At 41.4% G+C, this 24,898-nt stretch overlaps 1 protein-coding gene, 3 non-coding genes and 4 pseudogenes across 4 annotated transcripts; 7 read left to right on the top strand and 1 right to left on the bottom strand.

Annotated features, from left to right (window-relative positions):
• Nucleotides 1-17,093: 17,093 nt before the first annotated feature.
• On the bottom strand, nt 17,094-18,329 carry LOC135752953 (uncharacterized protein F54H12.2-like). The gene has a single exon (XM_065271252.1). The coding sequence runs from the start codon at nt 18,327-18,329 to the stop codon at nt 17,094-17,096; it is 1,236 nt and encodes a 411-aa protein (XP_065127324.1).
• A 4,970-nt stretch (nt 18,330-23,299) lies between these two features.
• LOC135753160 (5S ribosomal RNA) lies at nt 23,300-23,412 on the top strand (annotated as a pseudogene).
• A 125-nt stretch (nt 23,413-23,537) lies between these two features.
• On the top strand, nt 23,538-23,656 carry LOC135753105 (5S ribosomal RNA; annotated as a pseudogene).
• Nucleotides 23,657-23,777: 121 nt separating this feature from the next.
• On the top strand, nt 23,778-23,896 carry LOC135752996 (5S ribosomal RNA). Its single transcript, XR_010533442.1, has one exon. It is a non-coding gene; the product is annotated as a 5S ribosomal RNA (ribosomal RNA).
• Nucleotides 23,897-24,021: 125 nt separating this feature from the next.
• LOC135753011 (5S ribosomal RNA) lies at nt 24,022-24,140 on the top strand (annotated as a pseudogene).
• A 121-nt stretch (nt 24,141-24,261) lies between these two features.
• Nucleotides 24,262-24,380, top strand: LOC135753246 (5S ribosomal RNA). Its single transcript, XR_010533551.1, has one exon. It is a non-coding gene; the product is annotated as a 5S ribosomal RNA (ribosomal RNA).
• Nucleotides 24,381-24,501: 121 nt separating this feature from the next.
• LOC135753063 (5S ribosomal RNA) lies at nt 24,502-24,620 on the top strand (annotated as a pseudogene).
• Nucleotides 24,621-24,742: 122 nt separating this feature from the next.
• Nucleotides 24,743-24,861, top strand: LOC135753158 (5S ribosomal RNA). Its single transcript, XR_010533470.1, has one exon. It is a non-coding gene; the product is annotated as a 5S ribosomal RNA (ribosomal RNA).
• Nucleotides 24,862-24,898: the final 37 nt, after the last annotated feature.

The raw sequence follows: 24,898 nt of genomic DNA on the forward strand, positions 1-24,898 counted from the left end.
TGACACACAGCTGGCCGCGGGGGATGCGCAAATACGCGTTTCCACCAGTGAGTTTAATCGCACAGACGCTGTGCAAAGTCAGGCAGGACGAGGAGAGCCTTCTACTGGTCGCTCCTTACTGGACGACCAGGAATTGGTTTCCAGAACTAATGCTCCTCGCGACAGCCCCTCCCTGGCGGATTCCCCTGAGGAAGGACCTTCTTTCTCAAGGAGGGGGCACATTATGGCACCCGCGCCCCGACCTGTGGGATCTCCACGTATGGTCGTTGAGCGCGCACAAGGTTTAGGTGATTTATCGCAAGCGATATCTAACACCATCGCCGCGGCTCGAGCTCCGTCCACAAGACGGGCTTACGCGCTTAAATGGAACCTTTTCGTCGATTGGTGCTCTTCGCAACGCGAGGACCCCCGAGAATGCCCCATTAATATTGTGCTTTCATACCTTCAACGCCGGTTAGATGGTAGGCTGTCACCCTCCACCATTAAGGTTGATATCGCTGCTATTTCTGCTCATCACTCACTTATTAATGGCAGATCAGTCGGCCAGCACGACTTAGTTATTAGGTTTTTAAGAGGCGCTCGTAGGCTAAACCCCTCGCGCCCTCCTTCTATTCCTCCTTGGGACCTGTCCATGGTGCTGAAAGCCCTGCGGGAGAACCCATTTGAGCCTTTGCAGTCTGCGAGTCTGAAGTTTTTATCAATGAAAACTCTGACCCTACTCGCATTGGCCTCTGTTAAGAGGGTAGGTGACCTTCATGCATTCTCTATCGACGATTCGTGCCTTCAGTTTGGCCCTGCTGTCTCGAGTGTTACATTGAGACCCAGACCAGGCTACGTGCCCAAAGTTCCCACCACTCCCTTCAGAGATCAAGTAGTGAGCTTGCAAGCTTTGCCCGCGGAGGCGGCAGACCTGACCATGGCTTTATTATGCCCCGTACGAGCGCTACGCATCTACGTGGATCGCACACAAAGCCTTAGGACCTCAGATCAGCTCTTTGTTTGTTACGGTGGTCAGCAGAGAGGGAAAGCTGTCACTAAGCAGAGGATGTCTCATTGGATAGTCGATACTATCGCCCTTGCTTATAATCTGCAGGGCATTCCTTGTCCATTTAATCTGAGAGCGCACTCCACACGGAGTGTTGCCTCATCTTGGGCACTCGCTCGTGGTTCCTCGCTAACAGACATCTGCAGAGCTGCTGGTTGGGCGACACCTAATACGTTCACTAGATTTTACAGTGTTCGTGTCGAGCCTGTCTCCTCTCGTGTTCTTTCCTCGTTAGGGGAAGCACAGAGAACAGGCTCGCAGGTCGGCTTGCAGCCTCCGACTGACGCTACACAATAACTGTCAGTATGGAAGGCCTTCAGGACAAAAATGCGTAGTACTTTGTTTTGTCGTAGTACCTCCGCTGCCTTGGCAGCCTGATGTTGCGGAGCATCCGCTGCCAGCCTCTCACTAGCTGCATCCTCGCGAACCTATGTGTTTGGTTCGGGCATCCACATTGCGTCCCATCGGGTTCCTTTGTGAGTATTTTTCCGTGGGGTTAATCCTACTAGCCCACGTTTCCCTCAGCAGAGCACTGCTTTGCTTACACAGCCACGGCTGTCATTTATATCTCAACTACAGTTGACTTCGCCCACCAATAGCCCTTAACAGGGCGGTGGCTTCCGCAGCGTCCCTTTACCGCTCAGATAGGGCGCTTCCCAGTCGCTGGCACTACTGTGGGGTTAAAGGAACATCTAGTGCCCGGCCTTCTGCCTTAAAACCTAATTCTCCTTATCCTTAAGTGGAACCGGAGGGCTTTACGCAGACACTGGAAGAGGTCAGCCCTCAGTGGCGTTTTGGTAGGGATTCCCAATTCGTCGGTCACGACGTGACGTCGTAGTGACCGACTGAAAGGGAACGTCTCGGTTACGTATGTAACCCTCGTTCCCTGAAGGAGGGAACGGAGACGTCACGTCCCGTCGCCACAGGGCTGCTCCCTGCTGTTTATCGGCCGGTCACACTTTCCGGCTTTCTCAGCGAAAAAGAAGCTAATTTCCCTATTTGCACCTGCTGCTTATATACGCACCTGGCGGGGCGGCGCCAGCATTATGCAAATATCTCAATGCCAAGTTCATTGGCGTTTTAGTAGTATTCGAAGCAGATTGGTCTCTCTAAGCGAGTTCCCAATTCGTCGGTCACGACGTGACGTCTCCGTTCCCTCCTTCAGGGAACGAGGGTTACATACGTAACCGAGACGTTTTTTGACATTTGGATATAAAGTGTTTCAATACTACAATATGGTGTAAAAACGTCTGAGTGCTGCCCTCTTCAGGTTGAACGGTGGCTACTGCAGTTGAATTTTTCTATTGGATGTTGGGTCCAAAAAAGAACTCGTGACGTAAGCAGGTTCAAGCTCACCACGCCCTTGTAAGGATCTCACCACACACTTGGTACGAGCTTAGTTCATCCCCTCTTTCTCCGTTGGGATCTGCCTACTTTTCTTGCATTTTTCAAATATTGCAATGGGTGGAGTCAGGCTCTGACCGGGGGTTTAGTTACGCTTTAAATACAGAATTCTTTGTCATCACTTTATAATAGTGATGTGAAATATCTTGAGTAAAAACAGACACACAAAATATATATATATAAGGCCATAAACATACCTGAGGTATTGGCAGGTCATGGCTCCATCTAAGTAAATCAACTAACATTAGTAGTGAAGAAGACAGGCCATAATCGGATACTGAGCATCACAGTTCATTAATAGTTACTTAATAGTTATTCCTCCTGAAGCGAAATTAGTAGCTACTTAATCGTAGTTCTTCAGGAGGCATGACTGAATTTATTAGTTACTGATTACTTAATAGTTACTTAACATAATTAAAAAACGCTATGACATACTGATTAATTAACACATATTCCTTAGTAGTTAATAGTAGTGACTTGAGTGTTAATGAAGAACTAACAATTAATTCTGCAGTAATTCCTTATTAGTTATACAGTAAGTAAGATACAGTATTCTAAAGTGTTACCGAGAAGGTTATATTTCTAGTTGATAATCTTATTTGTAAAAGGTTTAAAAAATAAATAACCAAATAAAATATAGGGTGGGGGGTTTGTGTCATGTAAATATGTGGGGTACGGGCTCCTGAGACTGGCAAGCCCCGCCTCCGTAGTTCAAATAGCCGGATTCTCATTTGGGCCCTTACAGCAGTAACTGATTTTCGCGAGGACATCTCTTTTCTCTCGGTTATATTAAAGCGGCCTTGTTTTATTTTTTCAAACAATGGACTCAGGATTTGCCGGTAAGTTATTTTGCTTTATATGTTTATTTATCAAGTTTGATTTACCAAGTTATCTTCATTTGTAAAAACAGTCTTATTTTATTTTAACATTTAACAGGCTTTTAAATGTATATGTATACGATGCAGGAATTTTTAAAACGCTGCCCACCTACCAACATTTTGACCAGATTGACCATCTTTGTAAGTGTTTTAAGTATATTTTCAAGGAATTTCCTGAATGATTATATAAATACATTTATATATTATATATGTATATTTTATTCTACACATTTTAATCCAAATTAGTGAATTCTACTTTGATAAATGTTGACGAGCAAAGCGACACTAGGAACGGCTATCTACAAGGTAATACTGTTTATTTTAATTATACATTCAGATTTTTTTTTTTCTGAAAATGTAATACTTACATTTTACACTTTTATACCAATAGTAAATGCCCCAGCAATAAATGAGGGTTCTCAAGGCGTTAATGAGGGCTGCGAACTGCAAGGTAACTATATCATGTGATCTTTACTTCTCTTTAATCTGTATTATTGAATGCTACATGTGTATTAATTCTTTTTGAAAAAACTTTTATTCTGTTTTATATATGTAGATGCTGCATTACTAGTTACACAGCCAGGGTTTGTAACACAGAATACCTCTACAAAATCTTCAAGACTTAGTCTTAGTCGGAAACGAAAGCAGGCCCGTTCTATTATCCATGATAAAAGGGCATGCCCGGACAATACACTAGTCTCTGATGCGCAACCTCTGGATACTACCACAGATTTCATTAAAACAGTTGGTAAGTGTGATTTATATGACTAAATATTCAATGTTTAAATACTGCTGTGTTGTAGTGTGCTAATCTTACTGTATTTAAACAGATTTCTATACAGAAAACCTGTTAGGAGCTGGAAATGACACAAATTCCTGGTCTGCAGCGTTGGCAAGAGTCTCAGAAGCTAACGGTGATGCGATAGTACCGGTAGCTACTACCGTACCGACATCGTCTTTGGACTCGCATACATCTGCGGCGGTTAATCGGCAGCGTGTGGTTGGAGCCGGTGTTGAGGATGAATCTTCTGAGATTTTTGAAACATCTCTACCTGCAAATCAGGATAATTTCAACAATGAGTTGTTGCTGGATTTGACCACGCAATTGAGAAGACAGGCTGAAGGCATCGCTGCCATAATTTCAAGGTGTACAGATCAACAGTTGTTAACCAGACTTATATTTGAAGCTCTCCAGAAGAATTCTGAAGAACAAAACTTGGTGAACAGAATGCTGCTTGATCGATTGGTGAACATTGAAAAAGTCCAGAGAAAGGAATTCGATCTACAGGGAGGTACGGTAATTCTACTTCAACAAGTTAAAGATGCTGTTTCACACAATAATGGTTTATAGTTGAAATAAGTGTTGTTTTTGCTGGGTTTTTTTCTACCATTTTTAAATATGTTTTGGTTATTTTGGTGATGCTGGGTTTTTTTTTTTTTACTATTTTGCAATGCTGTTTTTAATTGTGTGTTTTTAAATATGTTTTGGTTATTTTGGTGATGCTGGTTTATAGTTGAAATACGTGTTGTTGATGGGGTTTTTCTACTATTTTGTGATACTGGTTTAATTTTTTTTTTTTGGATTGCTAGTTTTATTATGGTTAAGAGAAATTTAAGTGTTTTATCTTTTTGTTTGGCTATATCGACATTGGCTAACGTTAATTTGTAATGCTATTTTGGGCATAATCAGAGAAAATATCTGTGTAATCCTGGAGAAGTTCTAAATATTATTGAAAATGGCTGGTAAAAGAGTGCGTTCAGATGATGATTTAAAAAGTTGTCAAGAAATACCTACTGTAAGGGCTAGGCATGAGGCCGAGACTGAAATGTTTGCTGCTGCACAAGACCAATTACTTGAAAGGGTAAACGAAATGATTCGGTCATATCCACATCAGAGTTTAGAACCTGTGCCTGCGAGGGTAGACCAAACATACGAACAAATAAGTGAAAGGCAAAATGAAATGATTCGGTCATATGAACAAAGATTTGAAACAAATTTGTCACAAACAGGTTATGGTGTAGTAAATCCTACCGATAATTCTAATACGGCAGACACCCTTACGGGTTTAAGTCAGAGTGACGTGGACACGCTAGTGCGTGATGGAGGGACAGTAAGTGATTACACAATAGTCCCGAGACCCTATTTTAATGGTCTAGAAATCCACAGAAATCTAAATTTGCGCGAGATCATAACCACAGATTTGGCAGCGTACACTATATTTGTCCAAAATATTCTGTCGGAAATGGTTTCATTCTCCAGGCAGATAGGAGGTGAGAATTCCTTCATTAATATCAGTTTAAAAGGTGACAGTCTCAAATCTGACGTTAACACTATACTGTGTCCCGGTAACGACTATGATGAAAATCGTTTTATCGATCAATTTGAATCGGTTGCACAAAGTAATGAACAGGTGTTGGCAGATGACAGTTTGCAACTGCATGTATCAATAGCAAGAAGTATGAATGGAGGGGCTCGTAGGAAGATTACAGATATAGCCCATGATGATGTGATTAAGAAAAAAATGATGTGTTTGTTCTCACCTACCAACTTTACAAACAAGCTGTGTTTTGCAATATGTATAGCAAGCTTTCTTGAACCCCATGCAGAGAATGAGGAGTTAGAACGGATGGCTGTGGATATACAGAATGCTGCAGGTCTAACCCCTCAAGACTGTGTAGGTTTTAACCATATTACAAAGTTTGAGAGTGTGATGGATTTGAAGATTGTGGTGTTTTACGGATCAAGTGAGGGCAAGTTAGAGAATCACAAGACACATGACGAACCCCATAAAAAGACGGTATTTTTGTACTTGCATGATGCTCATTATCACTTGATAACTCGTATTAAGGCATTTGTTGGGTCATCGTATGTCTGCGAATTTTGTTACAAAGGATATACAAACAGACAGGGTCACGATTGCAAATATACATGTTCTGTATGTAATGACAATCTGTGTTACATCCGGTTTGTGACGTCACGCTGAACAGATCGTGCATCGTAGCTCCGTCGAGTTCATCATCTAAAAGCTTTTTTTTTACCATCTTATTCCTATTTATATAATATAACTTATTAGTTTTACATAGGAATACTTTACCGTGACGATTATTGAGCAGTACTACCACGTGAAACTATTTATCACTAATAAACACCCAGTGTTAGCATATACGTGGAATGCATGTTTGTTGCTCGCTTGTGGACGTCGGAAGGCAGGGTGTAGTGACCTATCCTCACCTGAGCGGGAAGCTGTGGAGGAGTTGTTTCCCGGTTTTAGCAGATCCAAGGCGAGGTACAGCGCCCACTTCACCCTGCCTTCCGACGTCCACAAGCGAGCAACAAACATGCATTCCACGCGATGCAGCTTCACGGACCGTGAACGACATGAAAGCGATCGGGAAGCTGTGGAGGAACCGCTACCCGGCCTTCGCAGATTCAGCAAGCCAAACATCACCCTGGCCTCAGACGTTCGCAGGCGACCGAGGCGTCTCACAACCGAACACCCCACGCGATGCAGCTCCGGGACCGGTATAGACAATTGGAAGCATTTCTGTGGAAGACCATTTCTCCTAACCCGAGATGGCCTTCATCCGTCATCGGAAGGAAGTGCTATACTCACTAAAAATCCGATCAATAGTCTTAATTCTGATATAGTCTGACTATCCAGGGCCCAGGTCAGGAAACAGACGGATCGGCTTAACCGTCCATCTGTTAGCTGCCGTGATATGTCAAGACCACTTATATCCCAGCACTCCGAGTCAATCTTACCGAAATATCAGCACATTTCAACTGTATCTGTTCCCCGAACAAATAAATACAGGGCACCGCTTGTTACATCTGGTACAAATCTGATTCAAATAAAATTAGAAAACAATACATTAACAGATGAATCTCGAATCTTAAAATTCGGCCTTCTTAACATTAGATCGCTTACCAATAAAGAACCTATTGTCAATGAAATAATTACAGACCAAAACTTAGATGTACTCTGTTTAACAGAAACCTGGCTTAAAGCAGACGACTACATTAGTTTAAATGAATCCACCCCACAAGACTATTATTATAAACACGAACCTCGATTAAAGGGGAGAGGGGGTGGTGTAGCTACAATATACAACACAATGTTTAAAGTAAACCAAAAATCTGAGCTAAAATTTAAATCATTTGAAGTAATGTTGTTAAATATGGAAATAACTGATCGTAACCACAAACAGCTTTCTTTTGCTTTAGCGACAATCTATAGACCACCGGGCCACCATGCAGATTTCCTTAATGAAATAGCAGATTTCCTATCTGAGCTTGTAGTCACTGTAGATAAAGCTCTTATTGTTGGTGATTTTAATGTCCATGTGGACAACCCAAAAGACGCATTAGGACGTGCGTTTATAGATGTTCTAAATTCTCTCAATATTAGACAAAACGTGACAGGGCCAACGCATACTCGTAATCACACATTAGACTTAATTCTGTCACTCGGACTCAATATTAATGACGTCGAAATATCACCTCAGAGTGATGCAGTTTCTGACCATTACCTTGTGTCATACACTGTACTTCTAGATAGGATCACTCAATCTACAACATGCTACCGACTAGCCAGAACAATAATTTCCACCACTAAAGATTGCTTTATTAGCACTCTTCCAGACCTGTCCCAAATGAAACATGTAGCAGATAACTGTGACGATCTAGATATTGAAATAGAAAACCTAAACAATGTCTGTTCTAACACATTGGATGCCGTTGCTCCCATTCGAAAAAAGAGATTCAAAGAAAAACCGCCAGCTCCATGGTATGACCATCACACAGCAGCCCTTAAAAAGGCAGCTAGAAAAATGGAAAGAAATTATAGAAGCACAAAGTTAGAAGTATGGCGCGCAGCATGGCAACAGAGTGTTAAACACTACAGACAGGCTATTAAAACCGCCAGATCTACATATCTTAGCAAGCTTATAAATGAGAATCATAATAACCCTCGTTTCCTCTTTAGCACAGTTGCGAAACTGACTAGAAACAAAGAACAAACAGAAACCAATAGTAAACTTCAACACAATAGTAACGACTTCATGAACTTCTTTTCTAACAAAATTTCGGCTATTAGGGAAAACATCGTAGCTACCCAGGCAGCCACCACTCTACCCATTAGTTCACTTAACACTAGACTACCATACGAACATCTGGATTCATTTAAACCAACTACAATAGATGAGCTCTCTAAACTAGTCACATCATCCAAATCATCGTCCTGTATATTAGACCCCGTTCCCACAAAACTACTTAAAGAAGTATTCCCTGTAGTGTCAACCCCGGTTCTAAATATCTTTAACTCATCGCTAGAAATAGGATACGTTCCAACAGCTTTCAAACTAGCAGTTATTAAACCGCTGATTAAAAAACCACAGCTTGCCCAAGGAGAACTTAATAACTTTAGACCAATCTCAAATCTCCCTTTTCTTTCGAAAATATTAGAAAAGGTAGTGGCAAGCCAGTTACGCACATTCTTGACAAAAAATAGTACATATGAAAAGTTCCAATCAGGATTCAGGCCCCACCATAGCACAGAGACAGCGTTGCTTAGAGTTACAAATGACCTCCAATTAACATCCGATCGTGGTGAAATCTCAATTCTTATATTACTAGACCTTAGTGCAGCATTTGACACAATAGACCACAGAATCCTACTCAATAGACTAGAAAACTATGTTGGTATCAGTGGTCAGGCGCTAGCCTGGTTTAGGTCATATCTAACCAATCGCTATCACTTTGTTTATGTAAATGAGGAAGAGTCATATCACTCCCTGGTTAAATACGGTGTACCGCAGGGATCAGTTTTAGGTCCTATCCTGTTCTCGTTATACATGTTACCCCTAGGAGACATTATCAGGAAACATAACATAAGTTTTCACTGCTATGCGGATGATACCCAGCTTTACATCTCCTCGCATCACAGCGAAATACACACGTTTTCTAAGCTAAAAGACTGCATTAGCGATGTTAGTGACTGGATGGCACATAACTTTCTTAAGCTCAACTCCAACAAGACAGAGGTACTTATTATTGAACCAAATAACTACAAACATAATATGTCAGATTACAAATTGCACATAGATGGCTGTACTATGGTGCCATCTTCCACGGTTAGGAACTTAGGTGTGATGTTCGACAGCAACTTATCCTTTGATAGTCATATCGCCAACGTCTGCCGCACAGCATTCTTCCATCTTAGAAATATCTCAAAAATACGCCATATACTGTCTACATCTGACGCAGAGAAGCTTATTCATGCTTTTATGACCTCTAGAATAGACTATTGTAACTCGCTACTCGGGGGATGCCATTCAAATCAGGTCAACAAGCTTCAGCTAGTTCAAAACGCTTCTGCAAGGGTACTTACTCGATCTAAGAAGTATGACCACATAAGCCCAATTCTGGCATCTTTACACTGGCTACCACTTAAATATCGCATCCAATTTAAAATATCACTAATCACCTACAAAGCTTTAAATGGCTTAGCACCCTCATATCTTAGAGAATTACTATCAGAATACAATCCATCACGCACACTACGGTCGCAAAATTCTGGCCTATTGATTATCCCTAGACTATCAAAAGTGTCTAAAAGTGGAAGATCCTTTTCCTACTTAGCCCCTAAGCTCTGGAATGATTTACCAACCGATGTCCGAGAATCAGACACAGTCGATCATTTTAAATCTAGACTTAAAACTTTTCTCTTCAACAAAGCATTCGCATAATTTGTCTAGTAAAGGTTCTTAACTCGCAATAGTTATTTTCACGGAACAAAGCACTCACGGTCATAACACAGACCAACCAAATAAATAAATAAAAACCTTTTCTGCATGAACACTTAAAATGAATTGCATTAAATAGTTTGCCACCGTTTGCCACTGAACCTGCATTAACGACGACAGTGGGGCTTCCGGCCTTAGTCAAACGGTTTGGCACGTATTGTCGGGTTGCGATTTTGGTGCTTTCGTGTGTCTTGTGAATAGTATGCCATACAGACCCGTTTGCCACTGAACCTGCATTAACGACGACAGTGGGGCCTCCAGCCTTAGTCAAACGGGTTGGTATGTATGGTCGGGTTGCGTTTTTCGCGCTTTCGTGTGTCTTGTGAATAGTTTGCCATACATACCCGTTTGCCACTGAACCTGCATTAACGACGACAGTGGGGCCTCCAGCCTTAGTCAAACGGGTTGGCACGTATGGTCGGGTTGCGATTTTGGCGCTATCGTAAGTCTTATGAATAGCATGCCATACAGACCCGTTTGCCACTGAACCTGCATTAATGACGATAGTGGGGCCTCCAGCCTTAGTCAAACGGGTTGGTATGTATGGTCGGGTTGCGTTTTTCGCGCTTTCGTGTGTCTTGTGAATAGTAGGCCATACAGACCCGTTTGCCACTGAACCTGCATTAACGACGACAGTGGGGCCTCCAGCCTTAGTCAAACGGGTTGGCACGTATGGTCGGGTTGCGATTTTGGCGCTATCGTAAGTCTTATGAATAGTATGCCATACAGACCCGTTTGCCACTGAACCTGCATTAACGACGACAGTGGGGCTTCCAGCCTTAGTCAAACGGGTTAACACGTATGGTCGGGTTGCGATGTTTTTGGCGTTTTCTCCTGGTCCTGTAAATGGTATACAATATAGACCCGTTTGCCACTGAACCTGCATTAACGACAACAGTGGGGCTTTAGGCCTTAGTCAAACGGGTCGTCAGGTTTCATTTTCTCTTAAAGATCGGAAGGTGACCCTTATTTACCATATATACCCTCGCATTGGGCCCCCAATTTGCTAAATCCTCAACTGTGGATAACATAATTATGCCGCAATATTTAGTCTGTCTGGAACTAAGCTGAGTTAAACCACATCACTGTGTGACACTTCAATACATATGAACGGCCGCTACGCTAATAAGATTTTGTTTTTCTCTCCCTGTCTCGTCCTCGACCCGAGGACGAGACAAACAGACCCAGTCCCGGTAGATGTGCAAGTCGGCACACCTCTGATCTACTGGCTGTCCTTCAACGTTATGCCCAGCTGATACCTGACCAACGATCACCGGCAGAACCGCTTAATCTCCGCTAAATCTCCATTTCCGTTCTCCCAAGGGTTTTTCCCTCCTAGGACTTATTTTTCCTCGGATAAAAGCCCGGGTTTTTTTTCTCCTAGGGGGTTTTTCACCCCGGGGAGGCAGCCTTTTTGGGCTTTACCTAGCTTCCTCTTCTATACGTTGCTTTAGTAATACGTGCAATTATAATATTGAGTCATAGCCGCAGCAAATTTAACTGCTCATGCTATCATGTATTTTGTTGTGCTATCTGTCGTTTTCTGTGCTTTTCACTGCTTCTATTTATGTAAAGCTGCTTTGAAACAATTGACTTTTGTGAAAAGCGCTATATAAATAAAATTGAATTGAATTGAATTGAATTACAAACATGCTAAAAAGACAATACACTGTCCAGACTGTTTGAGAATTTGTAAATCGCAATATTGCTTTGATGCTCATAAAAAACCCTCTGCTGATGCATTTGGGCGATCGGCCTGCGATACCACCAAATACTGCGTTAAATGCGGTAGACGGTACCATGTGGCAGCGAGTAAACCTGACCAGACACATGAATGCCCCGCAGATTGCTGCTGCTATTGCGGTGAGGATGTAAGTCATGATGGTGAACATGAATGTTTCATACAACCTATACCTGTCGAAGAGGTTGAGGATTTCTACATATTTTACGACTTTGAAACCCGTTGTGATAATGGTAAGCATGTTGCTAATTATGTCTGTGCCATGACCTTTAGCGGTGAGAAATTTGAAAGTGCAGGTGAAGGGTGTGTAGGGGATTTCATTAGCAGATTCAGACAGCCGAGGTATAAAGACTACACATTTGTGGCGCACAATGGGGCAGGTTTTGATAACTTCTTAGTCCTAGAGTATTTCTGCAGCGAGGGTCTCAAGCTTAACATTATCATGCAAGGCTGTAGATTGACCTTCATGTACGATGAGACTTACAAACAACGATACATTGACTCGTTCAGTTTTATGCCTATGGCGTTGTCAAAGACACCTGTGCCTTTAATTTGACCACTACAGAGAAGGGTTACTTCCCCCATCTCTTCAATACATTGCAGAATCAATACTATGTAGGCCCCTACCCTGCAAAAAACTACTACGGCTATGCTACAATGACTGATAGTGCCAGGCTAAAGTTTGATCAATGGTATGACACGCTTGAAGGGAAAGTCTTTGACTTCAGAAAAGAGATTGGATTGTACTGTATGAATGATGTTGTCTTACTTCAGGATGCATGTAGTAAGTACAGGAAAGAGTTAATTGCATGTACAAAGATAGACCCCTTCAGATTTATGACTTTAGCATCATGCTGTATGGGTGTGTTCAAAACTCACTTTCTAAAATCTAAAACTATAGCTCTGACCCATAACAACGCATACATACATCAGCACAAGACATTCTCGAATGTTTCGATTGAGTGGCTTGAATATGTGAAAAAGACACGTGATGTCGACATGCATCATGCTCTGAATCACGGTGAAATGAAATTTGGTAATTTCTACCTCGATGGATTTTATGTCCAAAGCGATGGTGTGCAGAAAGGATTAGACTTCGCTGGGTGCCACTTCCACGGCTGTAAGTCTTGTTTTAAACCTGACAGCATAAATGAGCAGTCCAAAATACCATATGGAGTCCTCTATCGTACGTTTAACGACAGAAATGAGGTTTTGAAAAAATCCTACAATATTGACCTGGAGGTGATGTGGGAGTGTCAATGGCGAAAGCTTAAACAGACTGACCCGGATGTGATGAGTTTTATGTCTACCTATTCTGCACCAGAAAGACTGAAACCACGTGATGCATTGTTTGGTGGCCGTACAAATGCTTACAAGTTGTACCACAAAGCTGCAGAGGGGGAGAGAATTAGCTATGTTGATTTCACAAGTCTATACCCTTTTGTGCAGTCTCGAAAACCCTACCCCATTGGCCATCCTGAAATAATCTTCAAGGACTTTCAAGACCTTGAAAATTATTTTGGGCTTGTTAAGGCTACAGTCCTTCCTCCCAGAAAGTTGCTTCACCCCGTGTTACCATACAGGAGTTGTGGTAAGCTGATGTTTCCTTTATGTCGTACCTGTGTGGATGAGCAGTGCAAAATCATACCTTGTACACACACAGATGAGGAAAGAGCAATTTCTGGTACATGGGTTAGCCTTGAATTGTTAAAGGCTGTTGAAAAGGGTTATGTAGTCGTGAAAATTGATGAGGTGTGGCATTTTCCTCAAACGTCTGACAAACTGTTTTGTGGCTACGTGAAAACATTTTTACAGTTTAAACAGCAGGCCTCCGGTTATCCGTCACATGTCATCACAAAGGCGGATAAACAGGCATACATTGATGACTATTACCAGAAAGAGGGTATTCAGCTCGATCCTGAAAAGATCTGCAATAATCCCTCCCGTCGATCGATCAACAAATTGTTGCTTAATTCGTTGTGGGGGAGATTCTCTCTCAGAGAGAACATGCCTAATTGCAAGCTTTTGAAAAATGCTCAAGATTTTTCTCAGTACATCTTTGGATGTCAGTACGAAGTAACATTTTTCATGTTTGTGTCTAACACAATTGCCTTGGTGCAATACAAACATGCAGAGGGGTCCTCTTACGAGACCCGAGATGTTAATGTGTTTATCGGGGCATTCACGACGGCACATGCACGGTTGGAGTTGTACAACCTTATGGATAGGTTGGGCGATAGACTCTTGTATGGGGATACAGATAGTGTTATCTATGTCTCAAGAGATGGAGATTGGGTACCTCCATTGGGACCTTATTTAGGGGATCTCACTAATGAACTTGATTCTGATGATACCATTACAGAGTTTTGTTCCGCAGGTCCTAAAACATATGGTTACCGGACTGCAAAACAACACATATGTCTCAAGTCTAAGGGCGTAACGCAGACAGCAGAGAACTCTAAAGTTATCACACTACAGTCTTTAATAGGCCTTGTTGACGATTTTGTAGCATCATCTGAAAGCACTCGGCAACTCCTGGCCCACACTGACACCATTGTCAGAAATAAAAAGAATTTCACACTGAAAAACAAGTCAGTTGTTAAGAAGTTTCGTGTCGTTTATGACAAAAGAATATTGATGAAGGATTTCACGACACGCCCCTTCGTATATTGATCATGACTTATGCTTATCGGGGTATGCAAGGTACAGAGGGGTTTGATTTCAGAATTCAGCATCCTTTCTCCATGGTAATTTCAGGGCCCTCATGCTCTGGAAAGACATTCTTTGTAAAAATGCTGTTACAAAACGCTGAGAAAATTGTTTCTAAAAATTTTGAAAATATTGTGTTAATTTATGATTGTTGGCAGCCAATGTATGATGATTTGATGAAAATGTTTGACATTAAATTTATTGAAGGAATTCCACAGAATCTAAACGACGACTCTTTGTTTCCACCCAACAAAACAAATTTTTTAATTTTAGATGATGTTATGAAAGATGCCAGTGGTAATTCTGAAGTTGAAAGAGTGTTTACAAATTATGTACATCACAAAAATTTAAGTGCATTGTATATTGTTCAGAACTTGTTTTGTCAAGGTAAATCCAGCAGGACCATCAGCTTGAACACCAATTATATGGTTCTGTTTAAAACCCCCCGAGATAATACCCAAATTAACGTGCTAGCCAGACAGATGTACCCTCGAAATACTAAATTTTTCATGGAATGTTATGAAGATGCTACCAGCAACCCCTTCGGCTACCTACTGATCGACTTTAAAGCTAAAACTCCGGAGCAATATCGTCTCAGAACAGATTTGCTCTCACAAAATCCTGTTGTATACATTCAGAAAAAGAAGCGCTGAATTTATCGAATATTTGAGAATGTCTGCTAGACTTTTAAGAAACCTATCTCTTTTAAAGCTATTATTAAAGGCTACACCTCGACAAAGACGTGTTATTTTAGAGGTTGCTACGGATGAGTTCATTGTTACATTGTGCGAAGTAGCTCTAAATGTTCTTCATGGCAATATACCTCTCACCCCGCTACAATATCGGAAACTGGAGAGAAGAAGTAGCGAAATCAAAATTGTTGCAGATAAGAAGGTCGGAGTTGGTAGAAAAAGAAGGTTAATCAATCAACAAGGAGGTTTTCTGTTACCTCTTTTAAGTGTTGCAATACCATTCATAACCAGTTTGATCACCTCTAAATAAGTATCTGCTGATGGAGTATGCTGAGAAAATGTTTTTAGTACCGCAGCACCAGCTGGACAAGTTGAAAACTGGTACCCCTCGTGAATCTATTCAACATACCGTGGAAAATGACTTGGACATGACCATAAGAAATATTCTCTACAGATCTGATCTGGACACATATGAAAAAGCTAAGATGTATACAGGTGTTTTGCAGAGATTTTTAAACCTTTCTAGACAAGCGGACAGGGAAACCAACACATTAACATTAACTCTTCCACAGCCTGATCACATTGAAAATGAAAACCCTGTTGTGATGGGTCCTGTGAATGCGCCGGATACTTTGTCTAATGTTACTGATGATATTTTAAAGAATGTCCCACAGAGAAGTGTTAAAAATGTTCGATACATTTTGGATAAATTATCTAAAACTAAGGATATCACATCATGGACTGATTCTGGAGAGTTTGTGTTTAAAGGTAGATTGATTCCTGGATCACACATGCTCGATTTAGTTAAAAGCATCACAGCCCCTTAAAAGGTCGCTGATGAACGGAGACCTATTGGATGGAACGAGTTTCTGGAGGCATTTGCTATTTTAAATGTACCATTCTCTACTGTACCTAACCACTATGTCAGACATGTAATTAACTCTTTCAAAAACAAGTCTACTTCAGTTATTACAAACTCGTCTAAGAGGAGTAATAAAAGGAAAAAGAGTCATCAGGGTACACCTCCAGAAAAATCTAATTTTTCAGAGGGGCATGTATTTTCACCCCCTGTTCTTGAAAGAGGTCAATGGCTAAATTTTTAAAAACACTGAGAATGTTTATTGTTGTTGTTATCTGTAATGTTGAATGTCGTAAATAAAGACCCCAAAAGATGTAATACTTGTCATTGGTTGTTATTTATTAAGAAAATTCAGGCATAAACATTTCACCTGTTTGTACACACTGAATACATTTGAACACATTTTCATTACAGTTAGTTTGTTTGAATCTTTTCACAAAAGTTGATACTTTTTTATCATTTTTAATTAAATCATCACTATACATTTTCAGTACATAATCATAGTCAAATCCCTTTGTCATATGGTAAAGAAAAAATACACAATGCTGTCCGCATGTGTCTGATGTAAAATCCTGTACTTGCACATTCGAATGTTGTATCTCCTTAGAATTGAGTTTTAAAAAGTTTTTGATAATTGATGGAAAACCTTGGTAATCTGGTTTATTGCCAAAACTGTCAAAGAAACATCCTACACCCTCTTCGTTTATGTAGATGGCTAACCAATGTTGACCAGGAAGTCCAGAAGGATGTGTGTTCAATATAACCATTGATGGTAATTTTTTTAAAGGCTCTTTCGGTAGATAATCACACGGTAGTACTCCGAGAAAATGGATGTTGCAGGAAATCCGGTCCATAACTGATGTAAGCTGTACAGTATTCATTTTGAGTATTAATAGTAGTCAACCAGGACCTGCCGACGATTTGATATTTCTATAACACTGTCAAAAGTAGCGTATAAAATTTAATTTACTGTCCGTGGGAGGGGTTGTCTAAAACGGGCTTCCAGTCTAATATTACCACTCTTAATAAGCGAAATGTGCTGACCGCACTCCTCATCTGGAGTTAGATTGAATGCGTAGAGTGTATAGCCGTGTAGGAATTCTTCTCTATCAATAGATAGTCCCTGATTTTTAAGATGTCTACCAGAGGCCAGGGCTAACTGATAAAATTCCCTCACTGCAGAATCGCTTCCAAATTCAGGTTGCAATGGCTTTGAAGGAATCTGGACGCCATCGGCATAAATGGATAAAAATTCAAGGTCGTAGTTTTTAAATGCAAAGGGGTTTTTATCATACGCCCCCACAAAAGCATCATTATCAACCATCGCTACTACGATAGATTTTGGTAGAGTTCCTAAGAACAAGTTTTCTTGATTGCAGACACGCGATCCTGCAGGTAGTGAGAAATTCTTCAGACATACTCTATCGATAGGGTATTTGGCAGTGGTTGAAAGCAGTGCTTGTGCATGACCCAATCTCACAGCCGGTGATACTGTCACTTTTTTCACAAATAAAGATGCTGACAGGATGTTTAGCTTGTAGGCCGTAGCGTCGCTTCTCATCAAACAAAATTCATCTTTTCCTCTGGTCATACGAACTTTAATATCAACCCCATTAAGCATCAGTTTCTCTTGAAAGAAAATGTCACTGTGAACAGGTGAGAGAAGTTTGACCACATTACTGGCGTTGGTGATGGCTGCCCTCTTTGTCAACCCTCGGTTTGCCCCCGCAGGATCCGTCACGTCCATATGGCCCGCTGTATCTTTGTAAAACAAAGCAGCGCTGAAGAGTGTTTCAAGAGCATCTTTCCCATAATTGGTAAGACATTCTATTATCCCCCGATAAGGGTATGTACTAGTACTTTGTGATATAAGTCGGTCCCCCAGCGACACATCAACCTGTCCAAAGATCGAACAGCTTGGATAGTTTGAAAGTCCCACAGGAGCACCATCTGCAATATCTGTGCCATCTGGATTTGTGATTTTGAGTCGTAAAAATAACAATGTATTGTTTAGATCCACATAATCCTCCCCCGTTCCGGCAATAAAAAATTCCAGAGGTGAAGAGTCTGAAATTGCTGATAATGGAGGTATTTCTATATATGTATTTTTCTCAATAGCCATCTGAGTCAGCGGTACTGTAAACAGATCCAGCTCTGATTTTAAACATTCTTCTGACATGCTGTGTAGTAAAGCCATGGTCTAAAATATTGTCTTTCTTCTCCTTTTTGATGCCGGACACTTTCCCGACTCCTTGCGCTTGCGTTTTACAACTGAAGTTTTTTTCAGATGTCGTTTTCTTTTCTTTTGTGTCTGGCCACTCCTCCGGGCACCTGGGGGTCTAGACACTTTTGCGTGCCATTACCATCAGTCCTGAACCTTCTTGACTATTATTGTTATTGTTAAAAGACTGAGACATTGTATGGCTAACAACATCACTTATTATGTTCTTTGCAGCTGATTTAAGATGTGGTTTAGCTATGTTAAATCCATGTCTTAGTAATGGTATAGCCATTCTAAAGAGTCCACGAAAAAGGCCTGCCAACCCCGCAACATACATAACCCCTCCCCCTGCATAGCCAGGAAGGCCATTGCCTGCCTGATTCTGATAATAGGCTACGTAACGCATGGGGTCAGTATTATGATTGTTGTAATATGCCATTTTTTCCAAAACCCCTAAAAAAGACGTTGTTTCACAGGCCTAAAATGTAGTTTAGCACACACCTTACCGTAACTAAAACTTATGTCTTGATTTTGATCGTCTTTCACTTGTATACTTATCTCAGTGATAGAAGATTTATTCACTGGTACGTAATGTGGTCTGTCGTATCTAATATTAATAACCTTGTTGTTCTCACCGTCTATATGGACACACCTTAGTAGTGGTACATGATAATCACCAACTGATTGATATTCTATTATATCTGTGTATATATACATGGTGTAGAAACCTCCATTTATGTCTGCTTGATGGGGCGCATACGTCACAGATGTGTGTCCGATACCATGACTATCATGAGTTGGAGGGATTGTCTCTATTGCAATCCCCGGTTTTAACCCTAAAATTATTGCCAACTTTCCGAAAAACTTTAGTGATGTCTTTGGGGGTCCTTTTAGAAACACCTTGTTTTTAACGTGGTCAAATCCAAAACTCAGACCCGATGGTAGATTTGCATTGATCTCCCTGATCAAGAAAACAATGTTGTCATGATATCCAGATTTTATTCTGTAAAGTACGTTCGATGTCTTTTGATCGCCGTTGATGAAGATCTCAATCTCTTTGCCTGCAGCAGGGTAATCAGTGATATGTTTTATACCATTGTCGAGAATAAAGATAGCATCTTCCTCATTAAATGTATACCATGACGTAGGATATTCAAATTCGATCAAACCCACCTCCCATTCTCCTTTCAGATTCATAGTTCTTGCTAAGCTGGTTGTATAATTAGATATTTTATTTCCCGGAAAGGTTGCTAACGAAGCATTGCAGGGCAATGTAACATAAAAGCCACCCTCAGCCATGGTAGGTTTTTGCACAAATGTATGCCATGTATGCTGGTCCTTTATTTTATTGAAGGCTGAACATCAACCAACTCTTTTTCATCGATCCATGATGCAAATTTCGCAGGCCATCCGAGCCATTGCACCAGCAATAATGTTTTGTTTCCTTTCTTCTTCTTGTCTAATATTTTTTCAACTTTAAACGCTTTGTTTTCACTTACAAGTATCTTTTGTAACTCTTCCTCGTAAAAAACGCCTTCGATGACATCCCCATCATAATCACACAACCTGTAAACAGGTGGCTCTCTTGGTATACATGCTGATATAGTGAAAAACTCCTGCGTATAGTTTTCCTCATACCCTTTTGCAAAAGGACCTCTAACTTTAGAAATTCTAACTACGTCGCCAACTTTGTATCTAAATATGGGGTTTACACTGTGAGATTGGCTATCACCGTAAAGATTATGTAACACCTCGGATTTGTTTTCTTTGTTTACATCAATAGGCCTCATCTTGATGCTTCTATGATAGCTGACATTGTATCCACGTGTTATGTCTTGAAGTATATCGATATAGCGTTTTGAGTTTGTAGCCGTTAAATATCGCCACATCCTTCCTCGCAAAGTCCTGTTAAACCTCTCAATTACACTTGATTTTAATTCACTGGATGTTGCAAAATGCGTAATGTTGTACTTCTTCATAAGTTTTTGGAAATGTTTGTTAAAAAATTCCTTCCCCTTATCTGTTTGTATTTTCTCTGGTACACGTCCCTCTTCCAGTATTGATTCAAAGGCTTTAGCAACCTCTACTGCGGACTTGTTTTTTAACACACGTGTCCAAGCATATTTACTAAACAGATCTATACATGTCAACAGAAGATGATTGTTGTCATTTTCCTTAGCATATGTAGACATATCAACTAGATCAGCCTGGAACTGCATATCGATGCCATAGACAAATACCCGATTTCTTCTGTATTTTAAAGGCGCAGTCTTATGTAGTGTGTAAGCATCTTCGCCGGAGAGCCATTCTGATACTTCATCATTGGTTAAGCGAACACCCGTTTCTTTCAAAACAGCATCTTTTAAACGTTGTTTACCACCTAAAGAACCGGGGTTTGAAGGCGTGTAATAAATCCTTTTCATTACTTCTTCAGACATATTGTAACACCAGTCTCCACAGATGAATAACACAGAGGTTCAAAGTGATACAAGTTTTTATTGTGAAAGATATTACATCATAAGTCATCAATGTAGTGTAGAAACTTTATACACATCACAATATTTTTGTCAATAAGGTAATCAACCAGTGTTTCAATAATTTCACAAACATAACTCTGATCATTACTAGACATTGTAAATACACATAAATCAGACACATAGGTACACATGCATAATATGTCTGTAATTCTGATACAGGTACCACCTTCAGTCATCAAGTCTAAAATTTTTTTAATAGTTACAGTAATTGATTCACCCTTGTTAATGCATAAACACATCAGTGCAGACCAATCATTAGATATATTTCTTACGACAGACATTTGGTTCTCGAGATTTATAAGGCGTTTAGTATCCACAACACATCTGTTAACAGGTACAGTTACATCAGAGTTTTCATTAACAATTTTATAAAGCAAGCTGGTCATCTCACATCTAATACGATGTTTAAGTAGGCACTTCACCAATCCAGTCACAAAGCATGTATTCCCCATGGTTTTTGTTAGACTTAGTCAATATGAATGATACCCTTCCAGCTGTCCACAGCGTCACGTACAATCCTTTCGTTGTCAGGGCCTCCAAGTTTTTCTCTGATCTCAGAAAGTTTTTCCACAATAAAAATTTCCTCACGCAGTTCGTGCAAGATGCTGTCAACTGACCCCTGAACCCTCAGAGGATGAATCCTTAATCCACAGCGGCTCAATGCTTGAGAAATGATATGTTTGAGTTCAGGCTTGAACAGAGCACGTGACAGTTCCTCAAAGTAAAAGTCAAAGAAATAGGCATTAGGCTCAAAAATACAGCTATGCCTAAGTTGACTAGGATGATTAACCTCACAACCGCTACAGATCTCTTTCAGCTTTTTGTCAACAAGATGCTGCAAAAGTGCCACGACGATTGTTTTTATGATCTTGAAGCCGTCAGTCCGGATACATCCGTCTGTGGAGTCGACCCCCGCAAAGTGTGCTGCTCCAGCTACTGAACCAGTACAACCATAAGGAGTCGTAAGGAAGGTCAGGTTGTGATATCCCAGATCCATACAAAATGTATCCAGCCAAGAGTTGTCAGAAATCGGCATTGTGATCTCCATTGGGGATGACACATCATCAGGCTTTGCAGTATCCGTCTCAAGGCTGGGGTTGTAGGGCACTGGAACCTCATCAGGCACTGCCGGAGCAGTCCCAAGGATATTGTTGTAGCCTGCTGGAACAACATCAGGCATTGTCGGGGCCGTCTCAAGAGGGTTGCTGCCGGTGTAGGGTGTTGCCTTGTCATCAGGCATCGCCGGGGCCGGCTTGAGGGCACTGGTCCAGCTGTAGGTTCTTTCATCTTCATCAAGTCCTGGTACGGGGAGCGCAAAGGTACTGGTGTAGCATGGGGAAGCCATAGTTTCTTGAAGCCTGTTAAGCAAGTGTGTTGAATGATCCAAACTGGAGCCATTTTTAATGGCTGTAATAGGTAGGTGGGGTTAGGAGGCCGGTCCTCGAGGTGGAGACACACCTCTCGGGGTGGAACAACTTCACTTTAACGGAAGTGTAGCGATCATAAAGTTGACACCATCTAAACAATTTGTCAATGCATGAAAAAATGTTGTCAAACATTCGCACATCTTTCCATTGAAACAGATATACCAAGTCATAGTACTTGTGATGCTCAGACTCTGGAATAGGCCAGGTATATTCCATGATCTTTGTCTTGTCGTTGCAGCGAAAAATATAAACAAAGTCATCTGGCAGCTTTCTACAATGGTCTCCAACCACCCGGTATCTTGTTTGAGGAACCTCACTGTCCCACTCTGCGATGTACAAAGGGTTGTCGCCACAGTTGTTCAAATTGTTCCAAACATAATTATAAAATATGAACCAGTCTTTAGCAGGGAACATCAGACAAGGATCATCAGTAGTGATTCCATCTCCAAGATCGCCCGCAAAGAGCCTGACGCACCGTGACTCCTTGTCAAACAGATATCTCCCCACACGTCTATCAGACATTGTGAAATCATATCTCACAAATTTCTCATTTTCATGGAGAAACTTTGTCAAACTAACACTTAGTTTTTTCTTAGGAGCAAAAGTAATCCTTTCTTCTATTTCCACAGTACCTCTTGCCGGAGAAGTACACAACACTTGTCTCGCCCTTTTAGGAGTCTTTGGAGCAACCATTGCAACACTAGAACTACACTGTATTCTTGTTTAAAATACAAACTACCAGACCCCATTTAAACACTCACGTATGAGAGGGGAGGCGTGAAACAACAGAGACCATAGGACACCTGGATAAACATCATTTCCTGAGTCATTTCCGGAGTCATTTCCGGAGTCATCTCCGGAGTATAAACAACAATTACCACCATAATATTTTATTACAGGAAGCAAAACAACTCATAAGGTGTTAGGTCGTAAATCAAGGTCATAAATCATAATTTTTGACACATGGTACATCATATTTTCTTCTCACACCACCCTGAGCACGCCCGCTCTCGTCTGATCTCGGAAGCCAAGCAGGGTCGGGCCTGGTTAGTACTTGGATGGGAGATTGCCTGGGAATACCAGGTTCTGTAAGCATTTAATTAATTAAATATTTATTTATGTCATTTTTCCCCATGAAAGCGTCCTTTCTGTAAGCGTTCTCCCATGGCATGGCGTTGCCACATTAGTTTTGAAGTGTCTCTCGAATCGAGTCAGCACTCGCTTACGGCCACACCACCCTGAGCACGCCCGCTCTCGTCTGATCTCGGAAGCCAAGCAGGGTTGGGCCTGTTTAGTACTTGGATGGTAGACCGCCTGGGCATACCAGGTGCTGTAAACATTTAATTAATTAATTATTTATGTCATTTTTTCCCATGAATGCGTTCTTTCTGTAAACGTTCACTGATGTCATGGCGTTGCCACATAAGGCTTGAAGTTTCTATCGAATCGAGTCAGCACTCGCTTACGGCCACACCACCCTGAGCACGCCCGCTCTCGTCTGATCTCGGAAGCCAAGCAGGGTCGGGCCTGGTTAGTACTTGGATGGGAGACCGCCTGGGAATACCAGGTGCTGTAAGCATTTAATTAATTAATTAATTATTTATGTCATTTTTTTCCATGAATGCGTCCTTTCTGTAAGCGTTCACTGATGTCATGGCGTTGCCACATAAGTCTTGAAGTGTCTATCAAATCGAGTCGGCAGTCGCTTACGGCCACACCACCCTGAGCACGCCCGCTCTCGTCTGATCTCGGAAGCCAAGCAGGGTCGGGACTGGTTAGTACTTGGATGGGAGACCGCCTGGGAATACCAGGTGCTGTAAGCATTTAATTAATTATTTATTTATGTCATTTTTTCCCATGAATGCGTTCTTTCTGTAAGCGTTCACTGATGTCATGGCGTTGCCACATAAGTCTTGAAGTGTCTATCGAATCGAGTCGGCACTCGCTTACGGCCACACCACCCTGAGCACGCCCGCTCTCGTCTGATCTCGGAAGCCAAGCAGGGTAGGGCCTGGTTAGTACTTGGATGGGAGACCGCCTGGAAATACCTGGTGCTGTAAGCATTTAATTAATTAATTATTTATGTCATTTTTTCCCATGAATGCGTCCTTTCTGTAAGCGTTCTCCCATGGCATGGCGTTGCCACATTAGTTTTGAAGTGTCTCTCCAATCGAGTCCGCACTTGCTTACGGCCACACCACCCTGAGCACGCCCGCTCTCGTCTGATCTCGGAAGCCAAGCAGGGTCGGGACTGGTTAGTACTTGGATGGGAGACTGCCTGGGAATACCAGGTGCTGTAAGCTTTTAATAAATTTTTTATTTATTTATGTAATTTTTTGTAAATGCATTCTTTCTGTAAGCGTAGGCTGATGGCATGGCGTTGCCACAATAGTCTTGAAGTGTCTCTCGAATCGAGTCAGCACTCGCTTACGGCCACACCACCCTGAGCACGCCCGCTCTCGTCTGATCTCGGAAGCCAAGCAGGGTCGGGCCTGGTTAGTACTTGAATGGGAGACCGCCTGGGAATACCAGGTGCTGTAAGCTTTTAATTAATTAATTATTTATTTATGTAATTTTTTGT

The sequence above is a fragment of the Paramisgurnus dabryanus genome, chromosome 18 (genome assembly GCF_030506205.2).
Source record: "Paramisgurnus dabryanus chromosome 18, PD_genome_1.1, whole genome shotgun sequence".
NCBI lineage: Eukaryota > Metazoa > Chordata > Actinopteri > Cypriniformes > Cobitidae > Paramisgurnus > Paramisgurnus dabryanus.